At 35.3% G+C, this 23,304-nt stretch overlaps 1 protein-coding gene across 1 annotated transcript in view; it reads left to right on the top strand.

Annotated features, from left to right (window-relative positions):
- Nucleotides 1-23,304, top strand: part of MAN2A1 (mannosidase alpha class 2A member 1) — a 111,957-nt gene that overhangs the window by 66,741 nt on the left and 21,912 nt on the right. Inside the window, exons 13-19 of the mRNA XM_032095476.1 lie at nucleotides 5,729-5,894; nucleotides 7,715-7,945; nucleotides 8,041-8,163; nucleotides 14,939-15,053; nucleotides 18,647-18,780; nucleotides 19,848-19,989; nucleotides 22,891-23,024. Of these exons, the coding sequence (XP_031951367.1) occupies nucleotides 5,729-5,894; nucleotides 7,715-7,945; nucleotides 8,041-8,163; nucleotides 14,939-15,053; nucleotides 18,647-18,780; nucleotides 19,848-19,989; nucleotides 22,891-23,024 (1,045 nt within the window). The remainder of the gene's footprint in view (nucleotides 1-5,728; nucleotides 5,895-7,714; nucleotides 7,946-8,040; nucleotides 8,164-14,938; nucleotides 15,054-18,646; nucleotides 18,781-19,847; nucleotides 19,990-22,890; nucleotides 23,025-23,304) is intronic.

The following is a 23,304-nucleotide window of genomic DNA, read 5'->3' as shown; positions in this document are numbered from 1 at the left end:
TGCAGTTTCTGAAGCCCAATTTAGTAACTGATAGAAGAGCTGTAGGAAAAAAGCATTAATCTGCTGCCAAGGACAGTGTCACAATCATGAGCCTGCACAGTTGGCTTTTGATGAGTCTTGTTCCTAAAGGAATATTAAGAACAGATCATGGATTGAGATATTGGAAAATGTCTAATTTCTGTATAACCAGAGGAGCACTGTGAACAGAAAATATCCTGAAGATTGTATATATTTATTTTCAGAACAATTATTTTATAGGCTCTATAATTATATTTTATAGATCATCTTTAGTAATTCGTAGTAGAAAAGCATACAAAATGGAGGAGGGGACCTGTACTTAAAATGTCATGTTATTCATACTTTTGACTGAGGAGGCCTTGACTCTTATGTGCAGAACCATAAGAATTTTGAAAAGAGCCAAGTAACTTGACATAATTTTTTTTTTTTAACCTAGCAGTTGAGTAAGTATTCAATAGAGTTTTCCTTCTTAAGAAAAAGGAGTTGTTATGGTTAGGTTTGATTCCCAAGTTTTTCCCCACAGCCCTCTACAGCAAGGAGAGAGCATTTTAAAAACAGGAGAGTCATTTTTGTGCTCAAGTTCCTTGGTTTTAGTCTGTATTAAAAAAAAGAGGAAAATAAGTATCTAGGTGGTTTCTTGGCCTTCCGTGCAAGAATCACGGAAGTCTTTTCTTCGGGGGAGGTTGTACATATTTGCACAATGCACAGATAAATGACTGGTTTAAATAGATGGTCTTGGTTCTTTTCCTTCCATGTACTTCCATCCCCGAAGACATGCACCTGTGTAATGGCAATTTGTGGCAGTTTCTTAGGATCCTAGTTTCCTTGGACTTTTTGGGGCTTTTTTGTTAAACTTCCAGCATACATCAGAGGTCAGGTAGTTTAGATTTTTTAATGATATTTTTGGAAGCTGCCATGGCAAGCAGTGCTTTATGCAGTTTAAATATTAAGCCCTAGTTTGTTTCTACCTCATATACATCAGTGTTCAGTAATGAAGCATTACTACCTACTGACTCTTCTCCCATCTTTCAAAGTGATTTTTTCTTGCAATTTTATGATGTGAAAAAGTTTTAATTCTATCTTTATCACCCAGTGAGATGATTTTTTGTTTTAGAGGATTACAGTTTTGTTTACAATTCTAAAGTCTTAGTCTATCAAAGTCCATCAACAGTCAAGAACTCAGAATACATTTCTAGCTGAATTGTGGTTTCTAACCCACCAGTTTTTCTGCTTTTAACATATGTAGAGTTACTTCAATTCCTTTTCTCTATAGCTTAAGGCATTTTAATCTGTTTTCATTACTCCTCCCTTGATGTTTTCAGAACTTATGTGCATCTGTTTGTTCTTTTTTGTTCTTCAGTGGAAGACCATTGATACAGTATATGATTTGGCTTCATGGCTTTTACCTTTTATCAGTTTGGGGCGTACTTGCTGCATTTTTTTTTCACCATTTAGGTAGTTTTTACCTTAGCCTCTATAGGAGAAGAGTGAAAGAAACTAATCAGCTTTGAAGGTCTTGTTCGTGTACCTTTGCATTAAAATTGTGCATGTGTGTCCAGAGAACGGACACTGATGAAAACATTTATAATGGGAAATGCACCAATAGGTCTCAGAAGGTTTGCTGGAGAAATTTTAGTAAAATTGATCAGTCCAAGCTGGAGTTCCTCAAGGAATTGGTTCTCCAAGTGAATTTGAATACGGTTACTCCGCCGAGCAATGAAAGGTATTGTCTTGAACTGTGAATCCCAGTGCCTTGAAGAGGTTGTCTTTGGATAAGCCTTTGTCACTGATGATGCTCTGACGTTTACTAGTAGTGAGTTGTGGTTTCTCATGTTAGTTGAATGCAACCCCTTGTGATGGAAGCATGAATGAACTTCAAAAGGAAGTGGTAATTATGGTAATTGTGTTGCAGGTGTTAGTAGTAAATGTGTGTATCAATATATATGCCCATATTCTTCACACTGAAGAAAAAGAAAACAGTGATCTTTTGAAATACTGAAGCTCTTCTGTTTAAGAAACAATATTCTTTTAGGAGGCAGAGATTAAAGTTCTTAGAGATCTAAATTGTCTTTATTCATATTTCTGTTCGTAAATAAAACTACAGCAGTTGACATGTTTTCTTAATTGAATAATGAAAGTATTTGAAATAAGAAGGGGGAGTGGGGGGAAGTGAGGCATGTTCCAGCTCTTGCTGAAAATGTTCCACAACAAGTTAAGTCTTGAAGGAAAGACTGGTCAAAATATTTGATGCTTGAATCAAATCACCCAAAAAAGTATGGAGTAAAATAATTCAAGGTGTAACTTTCCAAAAGTGTCTGAAAATGAGGTGTCAGGAATTGCTTTTCTAAAACTGCAAATATTTGTAATGCATCCAATTTAGGATTAAGAGCTCAAATCTGCAGTAATTTCTCATTTTTTGATGGGCTGAGAGCAGTTAACTCCTGCTCCAGTTCAGAGGTGAAATACGTTGTCTCCCTGTGAGTGGTTTTGTCATGGTTTTTGTATCAATACAATTTATATTAACATAGTTTTAGGATTCTTAGTTTTCTTGAATAAATGAAAGAAATTATGGCTGACTCTTGGCCATAATGGTGCCTCTAAAGTAAAATATTACAGATAAAATTTTTCACATGAATTTTACCAATAAGCATTAAAACCCTTCACTCTTTAACTGGATGAAAGATGTAAACTTTAATAGTTTTCTTGGTGTTGTTGCCAAAGACCAGTGACCTGAATAATGAAAAGAAAATATTTGCTTGCTGCTTCTGAAAGATTGTAATGTTCATGTTTTTGCCTTAAAATAAGGAATAGAAAACCTTTCAGTATTATCACGTTGCTACTCTGTGTAATGCAACCACAGTGCATTAAGCAATTGTACTTAGCTTTTTGCATGGCATTCTTTGCAATGATACAGCTTAAATGAGGTGAAACTCTTTTTTTTTTCAAATAAAATCTACTATTTTTATGGTGGGATGTTATTTAACGGTGGGAGTTGAATGGCACTTCAGAAGTAATGTGATTTAATTACATTAGTCAGTGCTTTTGTATATGCACAAGAATTACATCTTACTTTGTATAAATACTACAGTCTTTATGAAATAATATGTCAAAACAAAATGTTACTATCTAGTCAAAATTCCTGCATTTGTAGTGCTGAAAATGTGACCTATCATTGCTAGATTCCTCTATCTTACTACTCTACACACACATAATGAACTAAAAATACCTTGATTTGAGAAGTTAAAAAATTTATATATTTTAGTACAACAAGAGATTTGTTTAATCCAAATACAAATTTTAAATAAGTAGCCTGATGAAGTATAATAATAATATGGCAGTTCCTAAGGTCTTTTGTTAGGTAAATTTGTCATGAGACTAATCAAAGCTGTGAAATATGTTTGTATCTATGGGAAGGTGAACAAAGTTCCTGGAAATATTTTTTGCACTAATATGTTCTTTGCTTGGCAGGTAATTTAAATTTAATGAGGGAGTGTAGCATTAGTGAAAAATTATTATATACATAAGGTCTCCTTTTACTTGGAGGCATAAGAATTGAGGAATTCAATTGTATAAAAAGAAAAAAAGCCAAGAAGACATGGTGTTCTGTTGATGGATGAGAATGAGGATTTATTTTGAGCTTTGGTGTTCAATTATCTGTTAATCCATATTGTTTCTGACAGAGTTCTTAACACTCTGTTACCACAGTATATGAGGAGTTCTTAAAAAAAGTTTATTTAATATAATTTCTTTATTCTTCCTGATTTGTAATGGGTTGAGACTGAGAGCAGGGTTGGTATAGCTAGGTTTTGTTTCCACTAATGTTATTTAAAAAAAACCCAACAAAGCAACAAAAACACCAAAACATTAAACCAAAAGGTTAACCAAAACATTTAAATTAAGTCTTACCCTGAAAGAAGACAGCTCCATATAAGCAGAAGTATAAAATGCCCTACCCAAGTCTAGGGGAGGTTCTCAGAAATTCTTGCACAAGTTCTTAAAGACTCTGAAAGCTGACCCAGAATATGGTTAACTATTATACTGTCTAGCAATCTAGGAGTCTTCAGCATGAAATAGGGCAAAAGAGAGTATCCCAAAGCATTTTTGGTTGTGATCACAAATATACATTGAAAATTATTGGTATGCTTAGAAGTCATGATTCAAACAGTACTTCACGGGAATTTAGAGTTAAAAGGAAAATAATTTTTATGGAAAGCTCATTTGATATATGGCAAGTAATCCAAAGGTTCTTGATAAAAAAAGCTAATAAAACCTCTGATTTTGTTTATTCAACTAATGAGAAATTGGAGTTGACCTTTTATTTCCTGCTGATTGTGAGGTACTAGGGTAGCAGTGAAGTGCTGGGTAGTTTACTAGCCAAGTTTGATGCAGGCAAAAAAAGGAAGCCAGAAAAAAGATAAGGGGGAAATGATGGCCTGCTTAGGATTCCAAATGAGATTTGTAGATCGGGTGGACAGAGACAGTTCTAGGTGAAATGGTTTGATCTGTGAAAGGGATAATTGAATTTGAGGTTTAAGATGTGAAAGCAAAATAAATAAAACCATGGACAAACCCCTGAAGAATCTGCATAGAAAACACAGGGCAGAGAACGAGGAGAACCTACTTAGCAAAAATGCGGAAGGAGTGATTTGATAAGAAATGGATCTCATGGAAACTGATGAAAAATCAGATCCCATGAGGAAGTAAACTGTTTTACAGTGGGGAGGGTTAAGGAGGTTGGAGATAGAGTATTGGTTCTGCTGTATATAGTTAAGAAGATATCAGAAATATTGGCAAGAACAATTTTTGTTGTAAAAGACTTTTTAAAAGGATGACACGAACAGAGGGAAACTTCAGAGAACAGTTGTAAATACTGCATTCTTTTAGCTTGTCAGTGAAAAGGCATGAAGCATAATGATTGTCCTACAGATGCACAAGCCAGAGATGTTCTAGTATAATTTTGTTTTTCTATACCTTACAATACATGAACCTGTAATAATAAAAAAATATATAGGCTAATAAAGTCAGTCCGTTCAGCTCAGGGCTGATTCTTTTGGTTAATAGCATAATCTATTTTCAAATGGAAGAAAAGGCATAAGACTATGTAAAAAAATAGTTATTCCATATTTACCTATTAAGAAGATATGCAAACAGTTGCCGTAGTAAATGCTGGTAAATTATAATTTAAATAATTTTGTACTTTCCCTTATAGGAGAGAGAAACTAGCTCCTTTAGTGAACATATATAATTCACATATATATATAATTCATATATATATATATATATATGTACAGCCAGTTTTGTTAATTCATTTTTTCTAAGCTATGTTAAAAAAAACCAACCAAATTTGGATGAGAATTTAATAGTTCAACCTGAAAAATACATTTAAAATGCCCTTAAGTATCTTGACTGTGCTTGCAATTGTTAATAGTAATTCTGTAGCAGGGATGATGGGAAGTAGTTGTATATTTTGTAAGGAATTTTCAAAATTTCTTGGAGAAATAATAGCATTAAGAAACAATGATCTGCAAACAGCTGATGTTAAATATCCATTGTTTCTTGGTTATGTTTTGTATATCTATTTGTTGTGGTATGTTCCTGTTGTTCTAACATAATTTTAATCCTCTGTATGTAAAATTTATGTGCAGTAACATTAACCTGAAGGAGGAAACTTGGTTGCCAAAAGATAATTTAGTAAATATATTTTTTTCAGATACCTTTTGATATATAATCCTACGGAACAAGAGCGATTTTCAGTGGTTTCAGTCAATGTGAATTCAGCCAGAGTTAAATTATTGTCTCCTTTGGGAAAACCTGTTACTGTCCAAATTAGTGCTGTTTGGGATGGAGCAACTACAGTGTCACATGAAGCTTATCAGGTACCCTACTTTAAATAAAAAGCATTAAAATATGGTTTTTGACAGATACTGTAGCTTCATAGTTGAAGAAAATGGAAAGCATATTTTATATGTTGTATTCTCTGTAGACAGTACTGTTAATTCAGTCATTTTAAGTAAAAAAAAAAAAAAACAAAAACCCCTTAAAAATCAACATACTTGTGTTTAGCATTAATATTTCTTAAACTGATAAACTTTTGTGATATCATTTATGACATTTAAAGGATCTGTTTCAGCTGCATGACTGGAAAGTACTAGATGTGTGTCTTTTTCCCTAACTTTCTCGAGCTGCTTCTTCCTTCAAGTGCTAGTCTGTACACAGAGTCACAGTTCACACAAGCCTGTGTGTTCTCAAGCACTCCAGCTGGAATGTCTTGTAAGTGCAATGACTTAAGCATTTACATTCAGATGTTTTCTTCCTTTCCAAATACTCGAGCTGGACAGGTATCTTCAAGGTCACCTCCTGGTTTTGTTTGAAACAAAACTGCTGAGAATTTTTGAGTTGTACATCATTATAGAAGATTGTCCTCAATGATCAGAAACTTATTTTGTTACATTTTTAATGATATAGTAATAGTGTATTATTGTAATAGTAATATTGTATTGCTTTCAGGCTTATGTTTTGATTCCTTTTGATGTAGGAACTTCATTCAGGATAATATTTCTGTGAAGAGAATTCAGTAACTGTCTCTCAATTGTGTTCCAAAGGGATAATTATTGTGGGTAAACCCTGTTAAGCAGCTCAACCCCACACACCTGCTTGTTCACTGACTCAGTGGGGTGGAGGAAAAAGTTGGATGGGTAATGGTGAGAAAGCTCGTGGGTGAAGCTGAAGTTGTGCACACAAGAAGAGCAAAACAAGGAATTCATTCACTGTGTCCCAAGGCTGGGCAAGTGCTCAGTCGTCCCCATCAGAGTGTGGCTCCATCACATGGGACAGTGACTTGGAAAGACAAACCCCATTACTCCAAACATGCCCTCTTCCTTTTTCTTCTCACAGTTTTTATTGCTGAGCATGATGTCCCGTGCTTTGGAATATCCCTTTTGTCAGTTGGGGTCAGCTGTCCTGGCTGTGTCCCCTCCCAGCTCCTTGTGCAGCCCTGGCCTCGTTCCTGGTGCAGCAGCAGAAAGGGCCCTGATGCTGCATAAGCCCTGCTCAGCTGTAGCTGAAACATACCTGTGTTATCAGTGTGGTTAGTACTGAAACCAAGCACCATATGTGCTACTCTGAAGAAATTTAAGTTTATTCCAGCCAAAATCAGCACAATAATTAGTATACTTATTGCCTGAAGAAGAGGAAATGAAATGACTTATCTGGACCTCAAATTCTAAACAAATTGCTTTGGAGATGTACCTTGCATACTACTCTTCTGTGCAGATTATAGATCCTAAAAAAACCAGAGACTAAAAATGAGACACTTGCTTTATACTTAGTTATTTAAATTCATACATTTTTGAATTTAAATTTCAAACGGAAGTGATAAGTAGAGTCTGTGTGCACTTGATCCAGTACACATGCATCTTCAATGAGAAGCAGATATATCAGAACTGCACACCACAGCTAACATTCTTAACAAGATTCAAAATTATTATTGCATTAATGTAATGGTAATCTTGATACTAAGCAAATTACTGATGCAGATATTTTTGTTTGATAATTCTTTGTATTTATTTCTGGACTAAAGGAACACTCAGCCATCCTAAAATTATTCAAGCAAAGGGAGTTACTCTGAACATAAATTCAGTATAAAAAGTTGATATTTTGCTATTTTTAGTAATGACTACTTATTTGCTCCCAACAGATCTCTTTTGTGGCACATCTACCACCTCTTGGGATTGGAGTTTACCAGCTTTTGGAGGATGAGAGTTCAGAAGCAGTTTTAGCTGACTATAACATATATGTAAGAAATAGCAGACAGGAGAAGCCAGACAGAGTTTTCAAGATAAAAGAGATGCAGAATTCTGTGGATAATATAATCTTAGAAAATGCATACATGAAACTGTGGTTTTCTGGAATGTCTGGATTACTGGAGGTATGTTATATTTTATTTCAAAACACTATATTTTACTTTTTTGAGAACTTTTGTGCTTCTTTATGGAAACCTAACATGAATCTCTGTCCTTTTAGAAAATTAATACCAAAGAAGATGGTAAAAACCATCAAATGAAGGTGGAGTTTGCTTGGTATGGAACTACCAGTAACCGAGATAAAAGTGGAGCTTATCTCTTCTTACCAGATGGAGATGCCAAGGTAAACCTTCTGTTTGCAAAGAGATTCTTATCTTGAAGTAACTTGAAGTGTTTGGCAAATACAGATTGGAAGAGCTAGTTGTCCCCAAAACTGAAATAAAAGCTGTGTAGCTAGACATAATGACATCAGTTACTGAAATGATTGGCAGAAGTTCATACTTCCTAACCCTACATCAGACTAAAAACACAGTAAAAATTTGAAAATGTGAAAATCTAGAGAATATTTATGATTCCAAAAAAAACTTAAGATGTGATCCTTGCAAGAAATCCAGTGAGATGTGACCATTCATTATCAATTAAATAAGTTCATTTTCACTTTCTATGGTGAAAATGTGTAGGACATACTGATGAATTTCTACTTCTTCACTTTTCTGGTTTTTAATATATTTTTTTAATTGTGAATGAGTTGCTTCTGGTTCAGAGCTACTTTTTAAGCTGATATTAGAGTATTTAGTTTATTATAGTAATTAAGATACTGAGTCCCAATTGGTGTATATAAAGACAGAGTAGCAAGGAACTGTTCTGATTTAGTTCTCTAGGGTTATCTGTATTTTTAGCTGTGTAATTACTGGAGAGCAACAGCATACTCCTATTAGTTTTCAGATTGGAAATTGGGAAATGGCAGCATTCTTGCAGTGACTTAATTACCATACGGAGCCTACCATACCCCTTTTGGAACCGGAAGGGTGATATTTCAGAAGGCAAAAGATAAAATAATGAACATTTATGAAGCTAGCTAGTTGGCAGCATATTTCTTCTGAATTTCTCTTGTGAAAACCTAAGTTGCATGCAAATATGAGTTCTATGCTTACCATTTTAGGAAATATGCAAGAGTAATCATTCTAATTTTTGGCGGGAGGGAGGGGTGTTTGGCTTTCTTTCTTCTTCTTTTCTTTTTCTTTTTTTCCCCTTATGTGTGTAAATCAGTCTGGAAGGGAAAGAAGAGTTTTCTTTTCTTTTAGCAGTCTTTCCTAGTAGCATACCTTTTGAGGTCTGTGAGTTGACGGTTTTCAACTATTTAGTATATTTAGTCCCATAATTGTTTATTTCAGATATGTTCATCATGGTTCCCTTACTCTTCATTTTATATGTCATTTCATATATTTTGTTGAGTTTTTATCTGTGAATACTGGAACAATATCACGTACAGTTTTTAAATTTTACCTTTCATTAACTGCATGGTCACACTTTAACTAATTTCATTTTATATTCTGATTTATCTTTTGCTTATAAAAATAATCACTAAATCTAGCAGTTATGTAATTTTAACTACACCTTTAAGTAATTTGGTTTATTAAAATAATCTGGATGAATTGAGGTAGCAAAATGATATGGCTTAAACAGAAAAAGTCTGTCACATGTCTGCAAGCACACTTAGAAAAGAAAAATGAAATTAAACTACATTTTAAGTTAAGATTAAAAGGGTGGTGTTCAATTTTTGTAATGTTTTATACAATAAAAATGAAATTGTGATACCTCTGAAAATTCTGCCTCATTAATATTATGCTTCACCATAAGGCTCATTTGGCTTGCATTTTAATAACACTAATTAAGTTGTCCCACTGGGAATAACAATGTAATTCTATAGTAGTTTCTAAAGCAATTTGAACTAACGTTTTCTGTCTTAAAAGAAATGCCATCTGTTCAGGGTTCTTAGTCTGATGTGGATTGACTAACTTTCTAAGTCCTTGTGTGAACTGGCAATAGGATAAATGGTAGGCAGTTCTCTTGATTTCTGGCTAGGTGTTTTGTTGTTTTGGTTTTTTCCTTACTTCCCTTACCCTATGTATTACAGCAAAATTTGCAAAGAATAATTGCTTTTTATGTTGGACTATTTTCCTTTGGTAGCAGTAGAGTTATATGTTTTCTTTGCCCTTGTTAATTGATTAATTTTGTCATCTGATAAATCTTTTGGTTACTTTATTTTCAGTTCTGAAATACTCAGAAATTATTTTTCTTCATCTGGTTTAATCATCTGTCTGGCCACAGGGCTAAACTACAACAGTGCAAAGTCCAGAACAGAGGTGCAGAGCAGGTCCTCCATCCTGCAGGTCTAGAGAGATAGGACAGTCCTCCTACCATGCCTTTGTATTTTCTGCAAAGTCAGAGGAAAAAGCAAGGTACCAGGGAAAAGGCAGCATCTTAACTTTTTTAAATGGCAGTGCAGTGTAAGTGATTGACAGCATTACCAAAATTTGTAAGGAAAGGGTTTCCTTGGGCCTTGCAACAAATACAAACAAAAGTGTCCTGTTCATGAAGAGAAAACATGTTTTTGTCTCCTGTGATTTTGTGAAGGATGGCCAACTCGTATTTTTGTAGATCTGTGGAAAAAACCCCACAGTATTCAATAAACTTTGAAACAGTTAAATGTCTGTATTTTCTTTTGTGTATTCAAGACAAGTCAATATGTGATGACTTCTTACTAGCCCTGCTTGGTTATCAATAGGGAATAGAGCAAAGCAGTTTTTTCCAAAGCATCAGATGCTAAGTGTTTGTGGGATCAATGTGAGTAGTTGATTTTTGTTTTACAAATAATTTTTTTCACTATCAAAGTGATGGGTTTTGGTACACCCAGACTAGGAAATTCTGATTCTCCCTCAGGGAGCTGGTTCTGTGATTCTGTGTATGTACTAGTTCCCATAGGTACTTATATGCTAACAGAATGTGGAAGAAAACAGATTTTTTTTTTTCCCCTCTTGCAGGATCTCTAGTGCTAGAGCTAAAATACATGATATTAACTCAGTCTAATCTCAAACCCTGCCAAATAAGAGGCAATCTGCTATTGAAAAACACCTTTTCCTGTAGGCTTTGTCTTGAGGTCTTTTTTTTAAATCTCAGACCTATCCAGAGCATTTAATCTGTGGTTGAAAACTTTCCCCTGGGCGTAGTTTTTTTGGCATCCAGACCAACAGTGTGCTGCACTACCAGAAGTTTTCTGGCCACACTAAAATGGTTAGGAGTGCTTTACTTGTCTACAAGGGAAGAAGCTTATTGCCCATTCTTCATGCCTCCAGGCTGCAATATGCCATGCCATCTTCTGTACAAGCCAGTAAATATTTTGGTGAAGGTATATCTCCAGTTATGTCCATCCTTTGGCACCTGTTTTGATGTTAAGTGTTTTAATATACCCTAGGGATCCATGAGGTATTATTTTGCTCCAAGTATTCTCCCTTAAAATTCCTTGCTAGCTTCTCTCCAACCTTCTTGCCCACTTTTTTTCCAAAGGAAGGTTGTCTTATTTCTCTTGAATATGAGTACAGAAAGATGATTTCTGAACCCTTTGATCCATAGTTCTGTTGTCCCGTTTCTGAAAAATACTGATTTCCAGGCTCAACAAAAACTGCCTCAGCAGGCTGCTGGATCTTTTACAATGGAAATCATTCCAGTGGATTTGAGTGGAACAAATATTACAGCAGCTATTTATTTTAACTCTTTAGAAAGTGGAGTCTTCAGCTTAACCATTGGATATGAGACCAGCATATTTTTATTCCAATTCAAGGTGTGAATAATCACAGATTACTTCATGCTGGAAGGTCCTTTAGTCCATGCTTGTTTTCAAAGCAGACTTAATACTGAATTGAGACCAGGACTTTGTCAAATCAGTTTTCCAAATATCTCTATCATTGTTTGTTCTTTCCACATTGCCTTAGACTTTCACATCAAAAGATGTGAAAACTGGAACTTTTGTAGTTCAGATCCAGGACCAGGATCATTTCACAAACCTGTGCATCTCACCAAGGATCTTTACAATGATACTAGAACAATTGCAAGTTCAATGCATAAAGATGTTTTCCTGCTTAAAAGCCTGGTTGATTGAAATTTTTGCTGTGGCAAACCTGGGCAGTTATCTTTCTATACGTTCTGAGCTGTTGGTATTTCTCCTGGTAACTATCAACAAATCACTTTCTAGGATTAGTGTGCTTTTCTAAGTACTAAATCAATTAGAAGGCTTCCCTGTTCTATCACTACCATACTTTTACTTCATTTTTCTTGCTTGCTCAACAATCAGGGAACATCAGTCATCCGTGAGAACTTGAGTATACATCATATTGCCACTCTTTCTATCAGAAAGAACTTGTCTGATCTCCAAGACTACATTATAGCATCTGCTTTTGTAAGCCGCCTTCCTCTTTTGTGCCTTTCCTAGCACTGTGTCTGAATTGGAGGCTTGCAAACTCAATGCATGTGCTAGCAAAATCACCAATTACTGTTTTTAAAAAATTGATTAGTTTCAGGCAATATCTTCAAAATAAAAGTTCCTTTTTCATCAGCTCATATTTCTGTTTCGTTCAGAACAGTCTGTGTGATTGCCTTTATCTTCAGACGAAGAGCTGATCTGGCTACATGTGCAGCCTGGAGGCTCAGGTGTGTGAACTTAATGTTTATGGCAATATCCCAGAATCTGACAGCAGATATATCCGTCTCATTTCAGCTTTCTGTGTATTTTAATAGCTGTTGTCAATATCGCACTTGTATTTTGTACTAAAAAACACAATGGAAAAGAGTTCTTCCAAGTGTTTGGGTTTGTTTTTTGTTGGTTTTTTTTTTTTAATTTTTGGTTTTTGAAATTACTTCAGGTAATTTTTTTCTAATAAGTGCACAGCTTTTTACCTTCCTGTGTTACTCATCCAGCATCTCTCCATTTTGCTGGCTAGCTCCAGTGAGAGCCCAGCAGGAAATACTCGTATGAACTACTGCAGACTGTAAGCTCTGTGTTACTTTGATAACAGAATATATTTGGCAGTCTGCTGTCTGTGCAAGTAACGTTCTCCTGGTTCACAGGTAATTTGTTTGTCCTGATGGCCTCAGGTTTCTCAGTTCATTTTCTGAGAGTTCCTTTAGGTGCTGTTTCAGTCTGTCTTTGCTAGCTTGAGTACCTTCATGTTGCTGTACCCTGCAGGGAGGATTTTGAAGGGTTTGATTATTCCACCATTTGGTCGGTCATCCAGTTCCCCTGTGGGATTTTTAACTTTTAGAAGCCATGTAGTCACAGGTTAAATGAGTTTGTCTTCTCTACCTATGTGTGATAGAAAAGCAAATAAGAATCTCTTCTGCCAGAAAGGGAGAATTCAGTCTACTGTTACAGATATTGTCAGTTTTTCATGGAAATAAGAGGTTCTAACTTGAGATCTGGTCTTCAAATTTCTTTTATCTCAGCATATTAGTTCATTGGGCTTATGTGCCCCGTGAATACCATATTTCTGCTGTATTTCTCACCTAGCAAATGGGTTTTGCGTAATAGATAACATTTGTCTGTCCTATTGACAAGATGAGACCCTATGGAAGTATTCCATTGTTTTTTCTTGTAGACTGTCAAGAAGTCTAAAACACTCTTTTGAGGTTTTCTATTGATTAACTGGATAAGATTTTCAGTAGGAAAAAGCCCTGTGTCCCTAAACCAAACAATCTTATCAAGGTGTAAGTAGATATGATTTTTCTTCCAAAATCCTGTATACAAAATTCCTGTAGTTGATAACTGCAGAGTTGCCTCTTGGAGCTCTGGCACAGCTTTTATTAAGCAGTATTCTGAAGCTCTAAGAATAAGTATGTGAATAGAAAACGCAGGCTTTTAGCCCTTGAAAGTCTCTTTCAGTTTTTTCTATTATACAATACTTCTTGAAATCTTCCCTCTAAATATACATACAATTATATTTCAAAGAATGTTGGATATTTACCTGTACTTGTTCTTCTCTAGTATGTTTTTTCTGTATGTTTGTAAGTTTGATCTCTGCTCTTCCTCAAGATATGTTTGATCTTTGGTGTCATTGCTTCAAGAAAGACCGTGCTCTGTCCTTATGGCCGTGCTATATACAGAAGTAAGACAGCCACCCTCTGAGAGCTTTCTGCCTACATCCCTCTGAATAACCTGTTTTTCAAGCATTTGTGGTGGGGTTTTTTTGAGTGAAGTCTTTATTTACAGTTGTTTCCCTATCGAAGTAATTGCGTGTGTTGTGTTTTCATTTTTGGCTTGTACATTGTCAATATTTAATTCGTTTTTACCTTTACAGCCATCCATTTATTTCCAGCTAGTGCACATAGTTTAGTTTGGGATCTACTGTGTTTTAAAAAAAAGTTGTCGTTTGCCTAGCCAAGACTCTAAATGCTGTGACTACATGGAAAAATAATTTTCTTCATCTCTTTGGTTTGACTGTTGATATGCAAAATTTGTCCTATTCTGTGGGAACCATGAGTAGTAAGCCACTGTCCTTGTTGGCTTTTTGTAAGGATTCCCAGCCTTACCCTGCATTCCAGAGACCTCCTACTGGCAGTAGCTGTTTCTGATGAAGAAAAAGCTTTCTCTTCTACTTTCAAAAGGATATGGAAATTGATCCACAAGGCAGAGTAGGGGAGGCTTTCCTTATACAATGTACCACTGACAGAGGTGGTTAAAGCACCTGCCACAAATTATGACACTACAGTATTTAATTCCTGGTTAGCAGTTAAAATTTTTCTTGCAAAAGAGCTCAATCCAAATGCAGTATCAATGCATTCATGTGCTTGTCTGTAGACCTTGTATCCATTAATCCTCATAAAATACTTGTGAGATATGTAATGAGACTTAACCTAATTTTACCTAAAGAAAATGTGAGACTCTGAAGAGAAGTTGCTGAATTTCAGATTAGGAGTAATTTTTTAATCTTCAGGTTTTTAGATCTGGAATGGTTTAAAAAAATAAAATGCTATTTTAATATTTATTAAATGCTTTGATTTATTGGCACTACATTTAGGCAAAACTTCCAAAATACTTACTGTGACTTTCTGCTTTATTTTTGTAGCCTTATATTTTTACAGACCCACCTGTCATAAGAGTTACTCATGGAAAGATTTTCTCAGAAGTTGTTTGTTTTTTTCACCACATGACACATACCATGCGGCTGTATAAAGTTCAGGGTAAGAGTTGTGAAATTCTGTCTCTCTCGACAATTATTTTACATCACTATGGTTTGGATCCTACCTGCCTTTTGAATGTTTAAATGCAGTTCTGTCTGCACTAGTGCAGAGGTCATGAGACTGAAGTTGTATTGACTCCAGTGCACTGTGATTTCTCTCTGAGTATCATGCTAGTTATTAAGCTGGTGTACTTAACAGATTTGTTAGAGATATCTCTCCAGACTTTACTGACTCATCTGGATGCTGTAAATAGCGGTACATTTTGAAAATCAGACAAAAAATAGAAATATCTTGAAGGTAAGGTAAAAACATAGTTTCTTTTGTAGTTTCACATTGACTGATGGATGTACAATATATATTAATGGCCTTAATAGAGAAGTCTAGTTTACATCACAACTCCAGGCTTTAGTTGTTTATGACCTTCCTTTGTATGTCCTTTATCTGCTTGGAAGAGCTTGTGACAGAGTTGGCTGTGTCTGTTGAGAGGCACCAGCACCGCACATCAACTTTTTGTTTCTTAGGAAATAACATCATACCAGTTTTCCCTTGTTTTCTTCAGTAAGGCTTTCAGGTTTTTGTTTCTTTACTGTTCAGCTACTGATTTCCAAGGAAATTCTTGGTAAACAGTCATTTTGGAAATTTTCTACCCTTTCAAACTAGATAAAATTGGCCACTGAAAAATGTAAAAGAAGGAGGAAATCATGGTGCAATTCTATACAATTATTTTCCCATGGAAACTTGAGTTAACATGCGTAAGTGTATCTTTGTGTGGTTTAGCAACATACATTTTCAGTTATTTATTATTTGTATCTACTGGAATTCTGAAATAAAGAAGCACTGGTTAATGTTTTCAGCTGAAGGAACTGACATGTTTTGTATTAGAAACTTTACTGTAGGAGTCAAATTTTCTGCATATTTTTTAAAGTCTTATTTATCAAATTTAATTATTTTTCCTAAACAACTTCAAAAAAAAAAAAGGGAAGTTGTTAGTACTTTCAAAGTCTTCCTTGTGCTTTTCATTCTTTCTTTTAGGTTTCAAAAGTAGTATTGACATCATCTGTTTGATTTCTGGGGGGTTTTTTGTTTCATTTTACTTCTACTGTATTTCACTCTAGAACTAAAGAACTAAAATTGATTCGGATGCCTCATTTTTGTGACGTGTACATTGAAGTTCGAAGTTGCTGGACTTTATACATATGCCAAAAGCTGATCAGAGTTCAGTTGCCAGCTGATAAAGTAATTCTGGATCAAACATTAGCTCACACTCCTTAGAAACACAAACCAAGAGTTTGCATAGTAATTTGTTGTTGAAGATCCTAAGGAAACATGACTCATATTTAAGATTATGGTTTCTTGGTTTTAAGTGACAAGTATGTAAAATCAGCTTAGAGGAAAAAAGGTACCTTCAGGTCAAGAGGTACCAGGTTGCCAAGAATGTGGAAAGAAAGTTACATTTCTGTGTGAGTTTCAGTAAATTAAAATTCTCAGCAAGGAGGGAACTTATATAGGTGGATATTTATTGTAGTGAAGGGGAGGGAAAGACCCTAAAAAGCCTGTTTTTTGATTGTTAGGGTGAGGCTGTTATTGTAAAGTAGATTTTTCTGTAGTACTCCTTTTTGTTTAATTCGCTACTAAATGCCTACTAGAAGTATTTCACTTCCCTTTCACAGTTACCAGAAAATGTGTTGTCAGTGAAAATCACTTAATTGCCAATTCCTAACACTTAAGTTTATCTTTTCTTGTGAGTGTACTGTCTACTTTTTTCCTTTGGCTTTTCTGACAATTTTTAATTCATCATGATGTTTCAATACTTACACCATTACATATGTAATATGTACACGTGTAAGTCCTGTACCATGCTTCTAGCTTTGACAAGGAAAAATGATGCAAAATATATATTATATATTGTCTGTTTGCTTTTTGGTGTGTTTTTATTTCAATTTCTTTAAGTGTTCATTCTCAAAGTTTAAAATTTGATAGCTTTGCATCATTGTTTTGCTGAGGTCTATTTCCTTGGCTTTGTAAGGGAAGTTATTTATAAAGCATTATGTCAATTATAATAAGATATTTTGAAGTCTAGATACTAGATATATACAGTAACAAATCGTGGAAAAAAATCAATATGTGCATGTGTATAAATGTGTTTTGATTTCAAGTAAGGACCTGATCTCCTGTTGTAACTTGCCTGCTTGCCAAGGGGCAGCAAGCCTGATTGTGTGGCTAACCCAGCTGTTGGATAGTACTTTCAAGTCCTACATCTTCTTCTGCAATTTTGGGGAAAAAAACAGCTTTTACCCCTTTTGGCTTTAAAATTCTCTTGATTTTGGGGAGAAGATACTCTGGGTTGACAGCGCTGTTCAGTAATTGACCATTGAGTGGTTTTTAACTTCTGCTGACATTGGCATCTCTTTTTGATATTAGCATGATTTTGTTGAATCTTTTTATCAGAAGCTTCATATGCTTTATTTTCTTCATAGTTGTATTTCTGTATTATCTCAAATTATGTAGTACAAAAATGATGAAACTCTAAGCTAAAATACTGTATTCTTCTTCAATGTACTCATGCTTTTAAATATTTGGAAAAAGTACTTTAAATATTTGGAAGATCTATGACTGGGGGCATCAAAAGTGGAGCGTATAAATCCACATTTTCCAGACTAGGTTTGGGAAAATAGATGTGATTAGCTGAACCAAATGTTTTCCATTTAGCACTGAAGTTTAATAGCCATTGGTAAATGTTAACATTTTAACAGTTGCTGTACTTCTGCAGGTGGCATTCAGATTTTAAAATAGATGAAACAAATACGTATCTCTGTTCTGCTTGGTGCATTTCTTTTCACAGTCATTAGTCCCATTAGACTACAGAAAGGGTAGAAGTGGTGATGCTGAGTGATGGTATGATTCCACTCCAGATTGTGTCTTGAACTGTTTGAAAAGGGCAGGTTATTATTAAAGGTATGTAATTTTCAGTACAAGGCACCGTAGAAAAAAAAAATCTCGCTGAACAACTTGTCCAAATTTTCAGACACCTAATCCTTCTTTTAATAAATACGAATCCTTTCCCTGTCAACAAAGTTTTGTGTCCTGCTTGTGGCTGTATTAGTTGAAAATTCTTAATTCACTGTCCTTAAGGAAGATTATTGCTCCTTTGGTTAAAACAGCTGCTCACAGTTTCCTGCTCAGTTGAACCGTTCTGTCAAGACGCTGGTAACTTCATTCTTGTCTGGGAATGGTGACAGCTGCTTAAGAGTGAAGGGGAGAAGTGACCGACCAGGTCTTGCTCCAGCATATTTATTTAAAGACAGCACTTAACAGTTGTATGCTGTTTCCTACTGATGTACTGGAACCCACATTGGTTCTTGCCATGTATTGCTCCTGTTCCCCTTCAGTGCTCTCTTTCAATGAGACTGTCTGTTCAATTTGTACCAAATTAGAAATACTGCTCTATCATCTGTCACATAACTGAACTGTCTTCCAATATCTGGTTAGATAAACAGAAAACAAAAACTAGATCACTCTGTTCTGGGAGCACAGTCATTCTTATACATGTGGCAATCACTTTTAGAGATTTTAAATGCGTCTTTTTCATGTAGGTTTGGAAGGACAGTCTCTTGAAGTTTCCAATATTGTGGACATTAGAGGAGAATATAACCGTGAACTTGCAATGAGAATTTCATCTGACATAAACAGTCAAAATAGATTCTATACTGATCTTAATGGATATCAGGTAATTGCCATCTTTTAATTGTAAAAGCTTAGGGTGTCAGGTTTTGACTGTCTAAATATAAAGAGCTTATACTAAACAAACTCTCGCGTTAAACTGCACTAATAATTTAAAAGGAAAAATGCTTTTTAAAAATATATCTGTTATAAAATTTTATGTAGACCAGATGAAGAAGTAAGTGTGTGCTTTAAAGGAGTTTGTTGAATATTCCTTTATATGCTTTTTAATGTAAGAATTATAATACAGCAAGTCACCACGTGGTTGCTTATATATGCGCATACCTTCTTTCCCTCCGCTTTGTTTATTTCGTTAGAGCCATTGGATAACACAGTGATAAGTATACATAAGGACCAGATCTGGTGAAGAGCTGCTTATTGCTGTGTTTGAAATAAGTGATGTATTTTGCATGTGTTATGCTTTTTCTATTGTTAATGCATCTGAGGAAATGTAGTGGGACTATTGTCTTAATTTGAACTGTGCAGCTCACACAAAAGAGAGAAAAATTGGTCTTCCTTACGTTCCTTTCTTGCTAAAAGTAGTTTTGCAAATACAGGAGACCATGAGTCCTAAGTAAAAGACTACTGGTTTTCCAGTTACTGTGTAGTACTGTATTTTGCTGGAGACAATGAATATTTAAACATGAAAATAGTTTTAATACTACTACTCAGTTGTCATGTAGCATTCAAGAATTCCAACAGCACTTCAATGAATTCCCATTATAAACCAACAATTCCTTCTCTGCTACCTTAAATCTATTCATTGCTTGCTCTCTAGAGGGGAAAAATTTTTCTCTCATTTTATGACTGTGATTATTCCTTTTTGTAGATTCTCTTGATGAATCTTTCACATTTTTTTTTAATATTCTTTGATGTAAAAGTACATTGAAGTTACCATTTCCAAAGTGGTAATTTTAGCCACAAATCTCCCCAAAAAGCTAAATAATACAGTTGAGTGAATGCTTTCGTGATGGTTGTTCTTCCAAAGCACATGGGATAAATGTCTGAAAATGTCTTTGAAATTTAATTGCGTAAAAAGAATGTACCTTGTTGAAGTTTGTGTTCATAATGCAGATCCAGCCCAGACTGACGATGAGCAAGTTGCCTCTTCAAGCAAATATCTATCCTATGACTACCATGGCTTATATCCAAGATGTTGGTGTTCGTTTGACACTTCATTCAGCTCAGTCTCTAGGTGTTGCAAGCTTGAAAAATGGTAAATATAAGATGATAGATAAGATAAAAGTCTCTCCTTCATGATTTTCTGAAATAGTTCGTTCAGAGATTTCCATACTTACCTACAAGCATTTGAAGAGAGAAGTAAATTTTTCCAACTCTGAAAAGTTTTAGAATATGTCCCTAAGCAAGGAGGAAGAGGTTGGTCCCACATGAGATCCTGTCATCTTCAATGAAAGATCCCTCTCAAACTAGAGACAGAGGAAAAAGATTGCAAAAATGACAGAAGGAGCAATGAATTGTCAGAACCAGCTATTTTTCACCCAAGAACTCTGGTGGAACTCAGGAATGAAGTAGCAGAACTAAAGGGGTTATTCTTTAGCAGAGTAGCAGAGGACTTAAGAAGAATGCTGATCATGTTTTTTGTTCTCTTTGTTTGCTTTAGTGTAGATAGCACTAGTCTTAAGGTATATACAGTATAGCCTAACTTCCCTGTCAAGGAAAAACACCAGCAGCTTTTTTGAAGATTAGTGTTAGTGAAATAAAGGATAAATATGACCCCGGGTACGAGTGAACATACTTCTGAAACAAAATCATACCTCACAAATTTAATGGAGTACTTTGAGTATATTGACAAGAAAAATCAATTCATATTAAGAATTCCAAAAGAGACACAGTCTTGCTCCTTGGAGCAGAAAAGGGTATGATGAATGGCCTGGAGGACTGGAAACAGAGGGCAGTTATTCAGTCTATTGGAATGGAGGAGATAAAGCTAGAGGTAGTGGGCAAAATAAGGTATATAATTCATAACTTAAGATGTATAATTCCTTGCTGTAATATATATTGTCAGTTTAAATGTATATGATTTCAAAAAATAATGGAATGAATACTCAGAAAAGTCCATCAGAAACTGCACCAACACCTACTTCCCAGTTTGTTTTAAGAAAAATGTCATAAATACTGTGTTCTGACAAAAGGTGAATACCATGCTGGATTAGTGGCAGTATTAGCAAACCTAATTCACTTTAGGGCAGGGAATTAACACTGACATATACAGTGATGCTTTAATAAAACCACAGTGGAAAATACCAGCCTTTTGTTCCAAATCTACTGGATACAAGACCCAAACCACATTTTTTCTTCCCTCCCCTTGCTGGAAACCCAGTTCCTATTGGTCTGATCTTGTGAATGACCCTGACACCTCCAGTGTTGTTATGCACGCATTAAATGGGTATTGGAGATTAAATTAGTGTGCAGAGGCTTTGTTACCTGATAATGGTGTCTGTATTTATTCTTTAACAATCTTATTCTCTGAGTCACAGAAAAATGCACCATCTAAATCCACAGACAGTCCCGCTCTCTGCCATCAAATTAGGGAAGTTGAGGCTAGCACTGTTGGACATTTTGCAGTTAAGCATCAGGGAGAAACTGACCTTCTGTGAGCACTTGTTTCAAATCTGTTAGAATACATTAGAGGCTTTTCACCTACTCCAGTTAAATAGAAGAGCAACAGATGTATCCCCTACCTGACATGACATTGATTTCTTGACTGTGTCACTCTTTGGCAAACTGTATTATGTCATTGAAGATACACCAACATCAAATATTTACTCTGTCCCACTAAGAAAAAAAGGAGAATTAATTAATCTGATTTGTTATCATTAAGTAATATTCCATTAAATTACTAAATTGTCTACCTTGTCCAGAAGGCATGCTGGATTCCTCAAAAAAGAACAGAAAATTAAGCTGAAGGTTCAGTGGTTGCTGAATATCATATGCTTCATGACGTTTTTCTGAAGGTCTTTCAGGAGCTCAGAGGGATGGATCATGGAAGAAAATTTGAAAATCTTACAGTTTAGGCAAGCAACCCTCAGTATCTATCTGCCTGTGTCTGAGACACAGGTGTGTCTCAAGGCATAACCCACCATCTGAAAGTTATGTGAACAGTACCTGAGTTCAAAATAGCAGTTTTTTCTTACTCATTATCAGCTGATTTCTGTCCTGGATAAACAAAATATGTTTGTACTTGAGGGAAGGGAAGAACAAGTATTTAAGAAAATCGGGTAAGTGTTTGTAGAACACTGAAGTATAAGAAAGACAGCCTTAGTAAGCAGCCTTTTCTAGAAGCTTAAATTGTGAATTTCTTATTCAGGATACAAGTTCTTTGGTCTTCCATTTTTATTTAGGAAACAAGTGAGCTTGTTTGAAGATTCAGTGTGCAAAAAACATAACAGCCTTAATTACGTGCCCCAATCTGGTTTCCTTCTGGAGATAGACCCTTGAAAAGAATGTGAGCTTCATTGTCCATCAGGCTATATATGATTTAACATCATGCTTAAAGAGCTGTTTTGAGTGGCCATGCTGCAGTTCAGTATAAACGCAGAACTTAATGCTCAGTGCTTATGCAGTGCAAAGTTTTTTCCTACTCCCACAAGTGAAGTTACCTGTACAAGAAGTGATTGTGAGTAATTATATACTGCTGTTGATACGTATTTTTCCTTCTGACTTCAAATGTGAAACAAAAGAATGGAGTACAAGGTGAAGACAGTTCCTCTACAGAAGGTCTCTCCATACAGCTGCTGCTACTTGGGAGTGATTCTCATCTTGGATGTTTGACTTCCAAGTATCCTTGTTGCAAATAGTAGTTAATAGTAATAATTTTTCATAGTAAACTTTTATTTAGACTCTGAAAGTAAAAATTGATGGACATTCTGCAGAAGGGCTTGTGAAAATTTTTTGGCAGGTTATATACAGCCACAGTCCAGTGGCACTAACTCTTTTCATAATCAGTCCTAACAATATTGATCAGTGCTTACTCTCTCAAACTCAAGAGAAATAATATGATTTTTTAGAGTAAGTTAAATTTTAGGGCAGGTTTTTTATGTTTAATAGAACCTTACATATTCTTGTTACTAGTATAATCCTTGTGTTGCTCTTTCAGGTCAGCTGGAAGTGATCATGGATCGCCGGCTTATGCAGGATGACAACCGTGGCCTTGGACAAGGTGTTCAAGATAACAAGATTACAGCTAATGTCTTCCGACTGCTGTTGGAAAGAAGACGTGGAACAGATGTGGTAGGATTCACTGTTTGGATTATTTTTGCCAATTAAGATGTAAATATTTATTTCTGTTGCAGCAGCAAAGAACTCAGTAAAGAAATTATTCCATGAGCTGTAGAACTAAGGAAATGTAGCTTCCAAGGGAGTTTTGTCCTCTTGCTTGCATAATCTGATTGTAAAGACTTCATCTCTCACTATTCCTCATGTAAATCCATATCTACTTTCTCACTCACACTTCAACACACGAGTGGGGGTACCATTGTGGAAGTCTCTTTTTTTCTTTTTTAATTACTTT

This window comes from Corvus moneduloides, chromosome Z (assembly GCF_009650955.1).
Source record: "Corvus moneduloides isolate bCorMon1 chromosome Z, bCorMon1.pri, whole genome shotgun sequence".
Lineage (NCBI taxonomy): Eukaryota > Metazoa > Chordata > Aves > Passeriformes > Corvidae > Corvus > Corvus moneduloides.
Note: the sequence above shows the minus strand (reverse complement) of the source record. Positions and strands in the feature narration are given on the sequence as shown.